Below are 14,578 nucleotides of genomic sequence, written 5' to 3'. Positions count from 1 at the left end.
TCGCACCGCATCGAGGAAAGCGCCACGCATCCCCGAGAACCGCGCCGCCGTCTGAGCTGCTGCTGTCTCATTTCTGAACAAGGTCGCCGCTGTAGTTGTCGCATTGTGCGGAAGCTTCACGCATCGTGGGAGAAGAGTGTCGCAGTGGGAGCTGTTGCCGTCGCAATTCTGAACAAGGGTGTCGCCGCTGCAGTCAACACATTGAACCCTGAACTTCTCGCATCCCCCGAGAAGCGTGCCGCATCTGGAAGATCTTCACGTCTTTATTTCTTTGCACCTGAACTTTGCTGCATTTCCCTCGCTGCGACATTGCTTGTCGTGGAAGCGCAACGCATCGTAAGGTACATTGGCGCAAAGTGTCGCATCTTAAGAACTGAACTTAACTAAGCTAAAACTACCATCTACAAGTATTGTGTAATTTTCCGTTTATGGTCTTGTGGTAAACCTATATAAAGTATACTTATTTTTGATATAAAACATTGTGTGGTGTCCATCTGTAGTGTTGTCACTCGGTTACTGTATGTGGTCACAAATGCTTTACACACTGCCTCTGAGATAAGCCTGTCTGCTCGTGCCAAGCTACCAAGGGGGTGAGCAGGGGTTATTTTAGGAGTGCAACCCCCTTATCCTGACTAGAGGCAAGGGTCCCTATTTGTCACAAGTACCTACCTGTGTCAACTAGAGACCCCCCCAAAATTTATAATTTCCATGATCCTCGGCTGTGTGGCTCTGGTGCAGAGGTGTTAGGCCGACTAGCAACTTGTGTTGGAGGCTTCCACGGATTTTGGGTGGACCTGGAGTGGGGAAGAAAGCAAGACAGCAGGGCCATTCTGTGTAGGCCTAGTCAGTCCTTAAGTCCCTCAACAGCAGGTCCGCTTTGGTGCAGTGGTGGTGATGTCTGGGCTGGACACCCAACAAGCCTTGGTTGCTGCAAATACTCCTGTATCCAGGGTATTGGTGCAGGGAGGATCCTGGAGCGCCTAGCGTCTTGAAACTCGCTGGAGAGACTGGGCTGACCTCTTGGAACCACGGTGACCATTTCCTGGTGAGATTCTTCCTTGGTGGGCCCGATGACCAGCAAAACCAAGAACCAGGCAAGTGCAGTTGGTTCCTACAGATGCAGGGGGATGTCTCGTCCATCCCACGAAAGATACTCTGGGTTGAGAAAGTGCCCAACAGTCCTCCCAAAACTTAGGAGGATGCACAGCTTTTTGACGAGACGGGTCGTTGCACTAGCAAGGCAGGGTTTGGTGCCAAGATCAGGATAAGTTCTCAGTTCTCGCTCTTCTCTGTCCTTGTTCTGTTCCTAGGTAGACAAATTTGATTCCCTGGTGTCACGGCAACTCCCAAAAACTGAATTTGGGGGTGTTTGGGGAAGTGTAGGGTAGTAACCAATAGGCTACTTACCCTTGGGATGGCTACACCCCCTATATGACCACTTCTGGGGAGAGTGGGTATAATCCTGACCCAGAGGTTCTAGTTTCACCAAATCCAAAATGATGGAACCTTTACCTGGCTGTTCACTTCAGGTGGCTCACATTAGCCTGAAAGTGTTACACGCCTACTGAGTATCTATTTTCCTGCCTGCTCTGGTGCCAAATGGGCCCCAGGACGGGGGTGGCATTCCCCAGGTCAAGGGGGGAAGCTGTTGCCTCATATCAAAGGCGGTAGAGTCTTTTAAGCCTCTGGCCTTGATATGCTCAATCACTAGGCATCCTCCTGGAGGAGGTGTTACCAAATTCCTTTGGAGCAGGCATTGTTTCTGGGCCCAGAATGCAGGCTCTCACCTCCGGGGGGTCATAAACCGGTCTGTCTTCTAAAGTTGCACTTTGCCCACCAATGAGATCAAATTTGATGTGGCCATTAAATCGGGCTTAATGCACTGAATCTTTTGATATATTACTGTACCAACTTTAGTAGTCTCATTCAGAAGCTGGTGAACTATAGAAGCTAGCCTGTAACTTTACTTGCCAATGGAGCTATGAGCCTTTCCACAGTAAAAACAAAAATGTATGGTATACATATTCAGCCTTAATATACAGCACCCTGCCTTAAAGCACTACAGGCCTAAATTAGGGGTGATATTAAATATATAAAGAAGGGAGGACTGGGCATGGCCGTTACCTCAAGTGGCAAAGTCGAGTTATCAGTTAAAAACTATACTAGAAGTCTGCAGTGGTAGCCCGGAAAGCATGATTCACTCCTGGTACCGTATACTAGGGACTTACAAGTAAGCTGAACTATGCAAATTGTGAACAAGCCAATTAAACATACACCATTTTAGGACATTTCAAAAACTTTACACCTGGACCTAGTAGTCAAAAGGAGGGAAAAGTGGGGGTAAAATCTGCAATAAGTCTGTTTCCTCACACTTATTTAGAGACGTTCTTGGAAATATCGTTATGTATGGTTTTTTGTGGTGCATTTTTCTAATAAGTTGGTGAAGTCTCACTCGAATATTATATATTGCTGGGGAAGGTTTCACAAGAAGAGTATTCTGCAAAGAAAATAGCATCTATAAGACAAATGTTGCCGCCTTTAATGACATTTGTTCAGATGCATACTTGTTTCATTCTGCAGGTTCCTTGCTTAGCCGTGTCAGTTTTCGCAAATTGTTCGGTCTCTTTTTGTGCAGTGATGTCTTTAAAGAAGTAGGGAAATAGCTGTACCATAGGCACATATCTAATTTTATCTGTTATGCATCATTGGCACAGTGTTTTTCCATTCTTTCTGCTGCAAGTTTGTGTAAAGAATTTGATGTTCTAGCCGAACAAATATAACTCTTTCAAAGGATGAACAAAATGTGTAAAGTATCGATGAAAGTGGAAAGGGTTAAAAAAAAAAAATGAAAGTAGCATTACAAAAGGAAGTAGCTTTTTGCTGTCAAGTATTTTCTAGTTACAGATTGCTCTTATTGTGTGCTGCTTTTTCGTACAGGGAGAGTTTGTCAATGAATATGTTGGTGAACTAATAGATGAAGAGGAGTGCATGTCAAGAATTAAGCGTGCACAAGAGAATGACATTAGTCACTTCTACATGCTCACTGTTGATAAGGTATGTTTGTTGTTTTTCTGTTAATTTCTAGTAGTTTTAACTATCTCAAATATACTTCAGTTTTTTCATAAAAGATGTGCCATCATTTACAAACTGGAGGTAGCCAACAATTTATCTATGAACCCTTAACAATAAGTTAAAATGTCATTACTTTTCATGTGTTGTATATAATGTAATGGATTAAGTTCTTATAATGTGCATACATTACTTTTTCCCTTTTTAATATTACGTATTTTCTATACATATGCCACAAAATAGTTATTATAATTGCGAACTCTGGTATTTGTTTTTTACAGTAGATGAATGGTTTAGGTACATAGTGATGTCATTCCAAATATTTGGTTCACATTGTGAAAAAAGTTTACTGAAAGTGATAACAGCCTTGGCAGTTGTGTCCATTGGTTTTGCTTCATTTTTCTATTGCGTTCATGATAAAATTCACAACCCCTCCCGTAAAGCATATACATAATTTGGCTAATTGTATATTTTATGTTGTGGATCTACCTATTTTTTTTTTCAGGTACGCCATTAGGTAGAACATGATTACATCATTATCTCCTTCCACATCCTATTCTTTTCTCTGTGAGGTTCATCCTCCATTACCCCCAATGAGTTACTACCTCCCAAAGCTGTTTTCTATGTCTTTGACCATAGCAACCCTCTACTGTAGACTGTAACACTCTTAACCCCACCCCCTCCACCAATGGCATGAGCAGGTCGTTGAAATGTGACTGAAGTTCCCTTTAAATTTTGGATCTTCCCGTAAAATACCAGCAACGTTCTTGACTTGTAATCCCTGTGGAATTATACCTGCCTTAAGATACTCATCATACGAGCATGAAGCTCTGTTCTGACCATCCTTATTTTCCACACAACCATGCGCATCTGTGAGTCCAAAACAAACGGCTGTTGGAAAAATTAGAAAAGACAAAACATGTCAGAACAGAGCTTCATGCTCGAATGCTTGGATGGTGTTGGGTGTTGAAACTGCTGTAGAGCACGCTAAAGCTGAATTAAAGTAAATAGAAGAACTAGAAAAAGAACTTCTAGGAGGGGATGGAATAGCAGAAGCTAAGGCACTCCTAGACAAACTAAATAAAACAATTGAGTTTAACCCCTTGGCTGCTGCAGTCGGCCAACGGTCGTCACGTGCGAACGTCCGTTGGCTGACGGTGCCCCACCCGTTTTTCGAACGTTCAGCACTGGAGCTGAACGTTCGACGCAGGCAAGGTGTTAACATGTTTAAACTGAAGAAAAAGGCAGATAAGGTTACCAAGGATATAAAGAATTTCACCAAAGAAAAGGCCTACCCCTATCTCAGGGAAGCCTACTACAGCACAATAGGTACAGAAAACAGACAGAAAACGTGGAGTAGATTCCGGAGGAATCAACCCATCACCTTCTCAGAATCATCGGGAGGTTCTGAAGACTCGGATGTGCAACCCGGCCCGAGTCGCTCAGACAACCACCCAGGTCAGCCTTTTTTTTTTTAGAAAGGTGGCAAGGGCAAGACATGGTATCAGTACTCTGGGAAACGTCAGACACGGAGGAAACATTACCAATGGGGTCCACAACCATAGTAGATCAGACAATGGAGAGTAATGTTATACGCATCTGTAATCTTTCTAAACATGTAGAATCCTCGGCTGAGGTGTCCTTATTAAGTAAAGACCTGTCCTATGTAATCACTGAACGTGCCAACGTTTTAAATATGAAAACTGAGCGCTTCCAATTTGTTCGCAAAATACGATTACATATTTTCTTCAAAGACAGAGATTTCATACAGCAAGACTCAGTGACTGGTTTAAAACCTCCATCCACTTTTTACCCTTTCAACTCCATGATGCCACCGGAGCTATTAGTCTTTGGACAACTTGTGTTAGATGGTCTTGACAATCTAAAAACTACTAAATGTTTGATACCTTACAATATCACCTTACAAGAAAGACCAGCCTTACTGCCCAAAACAATTATACGGCAATAATACTCAAATCTGCGGACAAGGGAGGCGGCATTGTGATTCAGGACCGCAAAGATTATGACGTTGAAATTCATAAACAGAATAAAGAAGAAAAACATTATAAGAAACTAGGTTTGAACCCTTTGACAGACATTAGAAAATAAATCCTTACGGTCACCACAGAAGGGAAAGAACGACGGTACATCAGCAAGAACATGAAACCTTAAACTCCCAATATTATAGATTTATACGAGAAACAATTCAAATTGTTGTTTAAAATCTAGCATGATATGCATGAAATAAATCTTTACGATACACTGGCATCCACATCAAAATTGAATCGAGTACCTGGCAAAAAGTAGAGGTGGTCATGTCAGAAAGGAGCATTTTCCTACAAATATACACATCTGACAATAAAAACAAATGGTTAAGCATTTCCATACCACTTAGACCATCCACCTCATATGACACAAAATCTAACCAATCAGGTGTAGGGGCTCAGGGTTCCTACCCTCCTCATAGGCTTCAACTGCAAGATCTTTGTAGCTGGTGATTGTTGGAAAACGAGGCAGCATCTGTGAGGCCTGCACAAATAACATGACTACATTTATCCTTCACTGGGAATCAAACACCCAGTTGTAGCACCAGACTCTCAGAGGATAGCGTTGCAGAGCAGTCTGAGGCTTACTCAAGGCAGTTGGTGTGGGCTAGTAATCGCCATTTGAATGTGCGCAAAAATAACACTCAATAATTGATTGTCCAGTCTGTACTTTGCTTTATAAAAGTAAGAGTACATTTATTAAACACACGCACTACTCGATACTGTGCACCAATTTACAAATATACATAAGCTATTGGAATTGCTTTGTGACATTGCAGAACATCTCCACCCCTCCCGTGGGGGGTGGGGTCTAGTACCACCACTCCCATGTATGGACCTCATCTTGCCCCCAATGCAGTGAATTGGACTTAACCTGGAGCGAAGGCCCTGCGCACTGGCACCATCCCAGTGGCGACCCCCACCCATTACCTCAACGAGCATGACCCTGACTGAACATCTCCTTCTGACCATACAGTATGCACCCCTACATCTTAAGTGCTATCAGTCTGGGGTCTTCACCTAAGCACAGCAGAAAGAATACATGTTTACGCACACTTTAGAAGGACAAAAGGGGGTGGTGATGGACGGAGCATCTGAACCAATCAAACACTCACACCCAGTCAAAAGATCTGGGTTTGATCCATCACCGTTCTTTAGCCCACTCTGCCACCCCAGTTCAGACATGGCTATATGCAAATCAGTCTGACCCTGTGCCTCATGGGAACAGTAGGAGTGTTCTGATTAACTCAGATACTCTGTCCATCACCACCCCCTTTTTGTAATTATTTTGGCCACCATGAGTGTGGAAGGGTATGCTCAGACGTGAGTCCCTTGCTCATTGCACCATCAGGATTCAAGCAAGCCGGGCCGAAGACGGCTGTAATGCCAGAAACCGGTCCCCGGAAGCTTGTTTCCTTTCCAGTGAAGAATTGGCTTGGTAGTTTGGTCTGCCCTGTTCCCATGATGCACTGGGCCAGGGACAGACTATTTTGCATATAGCCAGGTTCTGAACTGGGATGGTGCAGTGAGCTAAAAAACGGTGATGGATCAAGCCCTGATCTGTTGACTGGGTAGGAGTGTTCTGATTAACTCAGATACTCTGTCCATCACCACCCCCTTTTTGTAATTATTTTGGCCACCATGAGTGTGGAAGGGTATGCTCAGACGTGAGTCCCTTGCTCATTGCACCATCAGGATTCAAGCAAGCGGGCCGAAGACGGCTGTAAAGCCAGAAACCGGTCCCCGGAAGCTTGTTTCCTTTCCAGTGAAGAATTGGCTTGGTAGTTTGGTCTGCCCTGTTCCCATGATGCACTGGGCCAGGGACAGACTATTTTGCATATAGCCAGGTTCTGAACTGGGATGGTGCAGTGAGCTAAAAAACGGTGATGGATCAAGCCCTGATCTGTTGACTGGGTAGGAGTGTTCTGATTAACTCAGATACTCTGTCCATCACCACCCCCTTTTTGTAATCACTTTAGAAGGACAGCACTCAGCACATTTGGATATCATGAGAATGTATTGCAATCACAGCCCCTAAAGGCATAACAGATTAAGTTGTAAATGCAGTCCGACACTCTAGCAGGAGTGTCTAGCCACTTAAATCCACTTTGCTTATGACATCACCTTACACCAGTACTTCACATTGAAGTCAGTCCCTCTAAAAGAAATAACTATTAATGAATGCATTTCAGTGCAATTACCCCTCTTCACCTCCAGGGGATACCTTCTTCCAGACATCCACCACCTCAGCCCTTCACTCCATGAAGCAGTTTTCAAATCACCCTCAGCTGAAGAACCAAAGTTCCGGCCCAGAAGGTTTAAAATGGTTGCTGAGCCCTTGAGGGGTTGATTCCTTTAAATCTCCAAGGCACTTAGGGTGAGACTTTCCTCTTTGAGCTGGGGGAGCCTGCGCTTCTCCAGCAGCTCCCCCAGCACCTTTGCACATGTAGGGTGGTGCCCCGTTCTCCTGGGGCCACCACAAGCCATGAAAATGAAGGCATTATGGGTGTTCTCTTCCAGGGGATACTCATCAATAGTCATAAGCAGTGAATTATCCCCGCCCATGTGCGGGACCCCGGAGCGCTTGTATATATATATATATATATATGTATGTGTATATATATGTATGCATGTATGTATATATATATATATATATATATATGTATATATATATATGTATATATATATATATATATATATATATATGTATATATATATATGTATATATATATATATATATATATATATATATATATATATATATATATATATATATATATATATATATATATATATATATATATATATATATATATATATATAACCTACTGGCGGTCGCCAGTAGGTAGTTATAGTTAGGACCTAGTTTCCATAGGAAATCCGCAACATTCTATTGGGAATAACTTTGGTGTTGATGGACGGAATTGGCTGGATTTCTACAAGAAAATGGCCAGCTCCGCTCCTTCCCTGAAAGTTTGGGGGGGATTCGTCAAGCGGGGGCTGAGATAAAAGGGGGGTCCAAAACGTGTTTTCCCCATGTTAATTTCCATAGGGCGGTTGGAATCACTTTTAGCCCAAATGGCTGAATGGATTTCCACCAAACTTGGCAAAATTGTAGGGACTGGTAGCCCGATGTGCCTTTGCTATGTCTCAAGATATGTGCTCCAGTGGATTTTGAGTAATTTATGTTCAAAAAAATATATATATCTATAAGCGCGCACCGGGGCGCGTACCAGCGCGCAACGCGAGTTCACGAGCGGAAAGCTGATTGGCTCTCGGGTGTCTGTCAACATTCCAAACAGTCCGGAGCTGCCGCCATCTTGTCTCGGTAGGATCGAGACACAAGAGGTGGCAAAAACATGGGGGAAATGACCAAAAGGGGGCAGGGTAGACCCCCCCTGAATCTCTAGGTTTGATGTGGGGGCCATAAAAGGGCCCCGCGGGGCAAAAAAAACCAACTATTTTCGCGGGGGAGCGCCCGGTACGCGCACCGGGGAGCGTACCGGTACGCGTACCCTGGAGAAAAAAGAATGACAGTTTTTAAAAAATGAAGCATTTTTTTTATAAATTGGAGGTAGTTATAGAAAGAACTGTTTTTTTTAATTCTTTTTGTTGTTTTATATTTTTTTAATTGTTTTTTGGAACATTTTTTACTTTTTTGGCTTTTATGAACAATTTTATATTTTTTTTGTATTTTTTATGGGGACAAACAAAAAACAGGGAATTGTAAACGGCTCAACTGGAGCAAAATAAATCAGGAAAAAATTAAGGTTTCTTTCTGCAGTTGTGGTTGTCTCCAGCACGGTTGATAAGTTAGATGCTCTGCTCCCCCCCATAAGAAATTGTAGTCCCGCAAAATATACAAATAATTTTGTAATCTCCAAACTGGCGTTGGATGTTTGGGACCATCTCCCTTGTCTCTGGACCCGATGGAGTGGGTTGTTTGGAGGTGCTCGGAGAAGATTGGGGAGGGTTTCTGGTCAGTTCTCTGACCTCTGCCGCAGCATAGTTGTTGGGGTGCCTGCGTTTCATGTGGCGAAGCATTGTATGGTTCCCAAATGAATATTTTTTGGCAGGGTTCCCCCTGGAAAGTACAGTATCACAGATGAGACATGTCACCTTTGGCGCATTGACTTTCTTTTGGTCCTTTGGGATTTTAAAAAACTCCCACACAAAGTGCTCCTTAGGTTAATAGGAGGTATTATCTTCAGGCAGGAACTGCCTCTCCTCCTCCTCCTCCTCCTCCTCCTCCTCCTCCTCCTCCTCCTCCTCCTCCTCCTCCTCCTCCTCCTCTTCTTCTTCACCACCAATGTGGTGTTGTGGTGGTCCTTGTGGTCGTGGTGCAGATGCTCCTGCTGCTACTGTAGCCATTTCTCAATGAATAGAAGCAGGTCTTCCTCACTCAAAGAACAAAGTGAGAATGAGGAAAAAAGGTGGGGGCTTTCATCATTTGGAAAACAAAACTGTTCTGAACCAATGAAAAGTGTTATTTTCAGGTCACATGACCCGACGCGCTTACCCTACATGCCCAGGGGCGCGCACCGGGGCGCGTAGCATAAGCGCGTCTGGGCGAGCCCGGGGGCGCTTACGCCATGCGTCATAAGACGCATCACACGGCTACGCGATACGTCACGATGTTGTTTTCGTTCGCGGAAATAGCGCTAACGGGACGCCCACCGGTACGCGCACCGGGGCGCGCCGCAAGACTGCGCTTACCGGTGCGTTAACCGGTACGCGCACCGGGAGCGCTCTAGGTCAAAAAATAAAAAATAAACATGAACAATATACATAAAAAAAATAGTATTACATAAATATACAATATAGGATTCATTATATTTCATAGCTTTAGAAATTAGCTATTAACCTATGAAATTCACTGAAAAAACCATAGGTTTCACACCAGTTATAGTTAGGAATTAGCATTTAAAAACCTATTAAATTCACTGAAAAAACCATAGGTTTGACACCAGTCATAGTTAGCTGGAAATTTTACTGACATAAAACCATTGAAATTCCCACGTTATAGTTAGTTGGACTCACTATAACTCGCGCGCCCGCAATGCACTGCTGATGTCACATATTACATCATTCATGGCACGGTTAGTGACATCACTGATGACATCTCAAATGACATCACTGATGACATCACTGATATCTCAAACTATAACTGGTGTCAAACCTATGGTTTTTTCAATGAATATATATATATATATATATATATATGTATTTTTTTTATTTATTTTTTTACCACCAAAGTAAACCCGTTACTGAGGGCACGCTTTTCACAGCTGGTGCGAGTGCCAGGGACGGGTATTCCCTGTCATTAATTATCCACCAAAAACAATTATACTCGCACTCCACCAGGATGTTCTTTAAAGCAGGTTTAATGTTAACCAACGCGTTTCAATCTTTCGATCTTGCTCACGTGAGCAATATATATATATATTTGTGACTGCTTTATACACTAGCATTAACCATACGGACGGTTTGAAAGCAGTTACACATTTCTTGATTAAGAGACCGGTATGCATGCTGGAACACAATGATATGATCAAAGAAATGATGGAAATTTGTCTGAATAATAACTATTTCCTATTTCAAAACCAAGTGTTCCAACAATTGAGAGGAGTTGCGATGGGGGCCTGCTTCTCCCCCAGCTACGCGTGCTTGCACATGGGGCTGTGGGAGGAGCAGGTCCTGGGAGTCGCGCATGCAGAGGTGATGACTAATAAGGTTGTGTCATGGTATAGATTCATTGATGACCTTTTTATAATCTGGAGGGGGTCAACTATAGAAGCTGAACAGTTTATCTCGGAGATTAATGTCAACGATTTGAATCTAAAATTTACCAGCATGATCAGTGATAATAAAGTCAATTTTCTAGATGTTGAAGTCTATGTTGAAGGAGGCAAGCTTCAAACCAAGTTGCACCGCAAGGAGACCGCGGGCAATACGGTCCTCCATGCGTCCAGCCAGCATCCAGGCCACCTGATCCGCAGTATCCCCTACGGGGAGATGCTGAGGATCAGAAGAATATGTAGCACAGATGAATCCGGCTTGGCAACACTATTAAGCAGCAAGGAAAGGTTCTTGGAAAGGGGCTATTCGGAGGTATTGGTTGCAAAAGCCATGACAAGAGCCAATAGAATGAATACTCTGCTCAACACTGAGGGGAAATCCAATGAAATATCAAAGGTGAAAGATAGCGCAGGCGGCCAACCGAGGCTAATTACAGCGTATAGCCGCCAACACAAGCAATTACAAAAAATCTTTCGTAAGAATTAGCCAATAGTCAGGGGCGATCCCGTGATTGGCAAAACACTGGCTGACTATCCAGCCATAACTTACAGCCGTGCCAGGTCAATGAGCGATATGCTTGTGAAAAGTAGCCCGGAGGTGGTAAGCAGAGACAATTGGGTCATGCAAAGTAAGGGCTTTATTAAGTGCGCTGTGTGCAAGGCATGTACCATAGGGAAAAACAAAACGACCTATATGTCCCCATTCTGTGAGGTTCCAAATCTGATTACTAAGAAAATGACATGCAAATCAGATTTCGTCACATATGTGCTGGAGTGTGCGTGTGGGCTACGGTACGTGGGTAGCACCAAGCTACAGGTCCACAAACGCATACTCCAGCACATGCGGGCGGTTAACAACAAGGATGAAGCATACCCTGTGGCGAGACATGTCAACTCTTGCCACAAGGGTGATCTGGGTTGCCTCAGTTATTATGCCATAGATATGGTACCGCCACTCCGCAGAGGAGGCAACTGGGAAGCACGCCTGAGATTACTTGAGACTAGATACATTCTTGAACTCAATACCAAGACACCGAATGGCCTCAATGCGACAGAGGACTTGTACACATGCTTGTAAACTGGAATATAAATGTGGAATATACATGCATGAGTACAAACAAAAGGAAGATTTTAGAGAAACTCTGTGGGATGTGCCATCTAAACTTAATGAAACTGCTTTTAAGACTTAATTTAATTTATCTATTCTTCACTAGGGACAATCGTATTACTCTCACTTATATTTGCATTGGGTAAATCATGACCATGTGGGCAGTGTAGAAGCAGTTATCCACAAACTAATATAGCCCATTTGGGCTGTCATTGTAAATCCTCCGCTTTCTTTCTAAACACAATAAAAAGAAAAAAACTGCATACTTTTGCACAGTTAAAGCAGATTTTGCACATATTTTTTATCAACTTGTATTAATGAATTCAATGAAATTGTTATTTGTTGTCGTTTTGGTAAATTTGCATATATAATGAAATATTAGCCATGATTTTACATTTCGATGTAGTATTAAAATGAAATGGGCTATATTTAATATTTATTATATTTATCTGTATTTATCTATTTATTGCGAAATTTGCACAACATTTAATCTGGGTTGTTAATGGGGAGAATCTCAAATGAAATTGATCCAATGTATATATTTTAGCAATATTGCTGAGTATATTCTTTGACGTTTTGAGCATCATCTTGTTATGGTTGAAATTTGTGGATTAGGCAGCAGTCTGTTGTTTATATCTATAGGCCCAGGGTCAGGTGACCCTTGTATGCACTTTAAAATCACGAGTTTTAAATGACCATGTCATGTGATCAAGGGCTTTAGGGCCCGAAACGCGTCATGGCGGAAGCAAAGTTGCACTAAATAAAAACCTGCAAATTCACCTGATTGGGTCCGGTTCGTTCTTTATATCCAGCAAAAATGGTATGCAGACGAAGTTCCTGGCATATATATATATATATATATATACACATGTGTACATATATATCAATCAATCAGGAGTTTGTTAAAGCGCGACTACTCACCCGTAAGGGTCTCAAGGCACTAGGGGTGGGGGGGGTGCAGGTTCCATTCCATCAAGGAGGGGGTCTGTCGAAGAGCCAGGTTTTGAGGTTTCTTGCGAAGATGGGGAGCGATGTTGTCTGTCTGAGGTGGAGCGGAAGGGCGTTATATATATCTCTCTCTATATATAGATATATATATCACAACAAAGTGATGCAGAGGCCAATTCACGGAACATTAGCAGCGTTTATTTAAATGCAAAATGAGGCTGCAGGTACAAAATCCTGACGCGTTTCGGCGGGATGCCTTAATCATAGGTGAAGAGGTAACCTGGCACAGTTGCTTTTATGTCCATGCCCCCACGTGACGTAGCTTAGTGCATGCAAGTCCCACAATGCATTTTTACTGCCTCGAGAAACTTGCTGTATTGTGACATCGATTCTAATGTTGCAAATAGCGTTTTTAGACCCACAAAGTCCTTCAATTTAGTTTGCTTCAAATGCAAAAATGAAATGTGTCATGCACTTTTAAATTCATTCTCGACAGTGTTTTCACCGACCTCTTTAACTGTCCGGCTGCCACATCAGAACTATTTCCATGCAAACGTGCAAAAGTCCGGAATTGCCAGGAAGAGGTGGAAAACCTCTCCCTTCTCCTTTTCTTGCCTCGAACTTTGCGTACTTCCAGGGCAATCCTCTGTGGACAAGTAGAAGCAAGCGGGTCATGCCCCCCCATAAAACATTTGCAAACAGTTTTCTGTCGACAGGGGCCCCCGACCCTGCAAGGCGGCCTCAGCGGACGGGGACAGAAAGAAATGCGTTACTTACCTGTAACTGCAGTTATCCAGTATTAGTGTCTTTCATAGATTCACATGCCTGAATCATTCCCCGTCGTCGAGACGGGAGCCTCCGGTATATATAAAAGCACTTCCAGCTGCACAGGTACCTACTCCTTTGTCTCGACACAAGCAACCTCCACTGGTGCTTACTAAAGACCAGGAGCCAACACTAGACGTTCACTCGTCTGACGACGAGGAGAGAGACCAGGAAGAAGGCGAGGTCCATGACGACGAGTCAGACCCAGATGCAGACCAGGACTATGTTACACATATGTATATGTGTGTATATATGTATATATATGTGTGTGTGTATATATGTATATATATGTGTGTGTGTGTATATGTATATTACCTACTGGCGGTCGCCAGTAGGTATATATAGTTAGGATTTTTTCTCTATGGGATTTTTGAAAATTCTATGTCTAATAACTTTGGCGTTTGTGGACGGAATTGGCAGAAATTTTCAGGAAAATGGAACATTTTGTTTCTGAGCAGCCCCTGGAAATTTGGGGGGGGTTCGTCAAGGGGGGGGCCGAGAAAAAAGGGGGGTCCCAAAACGCGTTTTTCCAATGTTAATTTCCATAGGGCGGTTGGCCTCACTTTTAGCCCGAACGGCTGAATGGATTTGCATGAAACTTGGCAAAATTGTAGGGACTGGTAGCCCGATGTGCCTTTGCTAGGTCTCAATATATGTGCTCCAGTGGATTTTGAGAAATTAACGTTCAAAAAAAGATATATATCTGTAAAAGCGGACCGGGCAGCGCTCCGGTTCGCGTACTTTTCGCGTTACGGAGCTTTGTGAAGCGAAGCTGATTGGTTCTC

The 14,578-nt window shown here is 43.1% G+C and overlaps 1 protein-coding gene across 1 annotated transcript in view; it reads left to right on the top strand.

Annotated features, from left to right (window-relative positions):
- NSD2 (nuclear receptor binding SET domain protein 2) overlaps nt 1-14,578 on the top strand; it is a 1,080,265-nt gene that overhangs the window by 870,304 nt on the left and 195,383 nt on the right. The window contains exon 19 of the mRNA XM_078678610.1: nt 2,938-3,054. Coding sequence (XP_078534736.1) covers nt 2,938-3,054 — 117 coding nt within the window. The remainder of the gene's footprint in view (nt 1-2,937; nt 3,055-14,578) is intronic.

The sequence above is a fragment of the Lissotriton helveticus genome, chromosome 2_2 (assembly GCF_964261635.1).
Source record: "Lissotriton helveticus chromosome 2_2, aLisHel1.1, whole genome shotgun sequence".
Lineage (NCBI taxonomy): Eukaryota > Metazoa > Chordata > Amphibia > Caudata > Salamandridae > Lissotriton > Lissotriton helveticus.
Note: the sequence above shows the minus strand (reverse complement) of the source record. Positions and strands in the feature narration are given on the sequence as shown.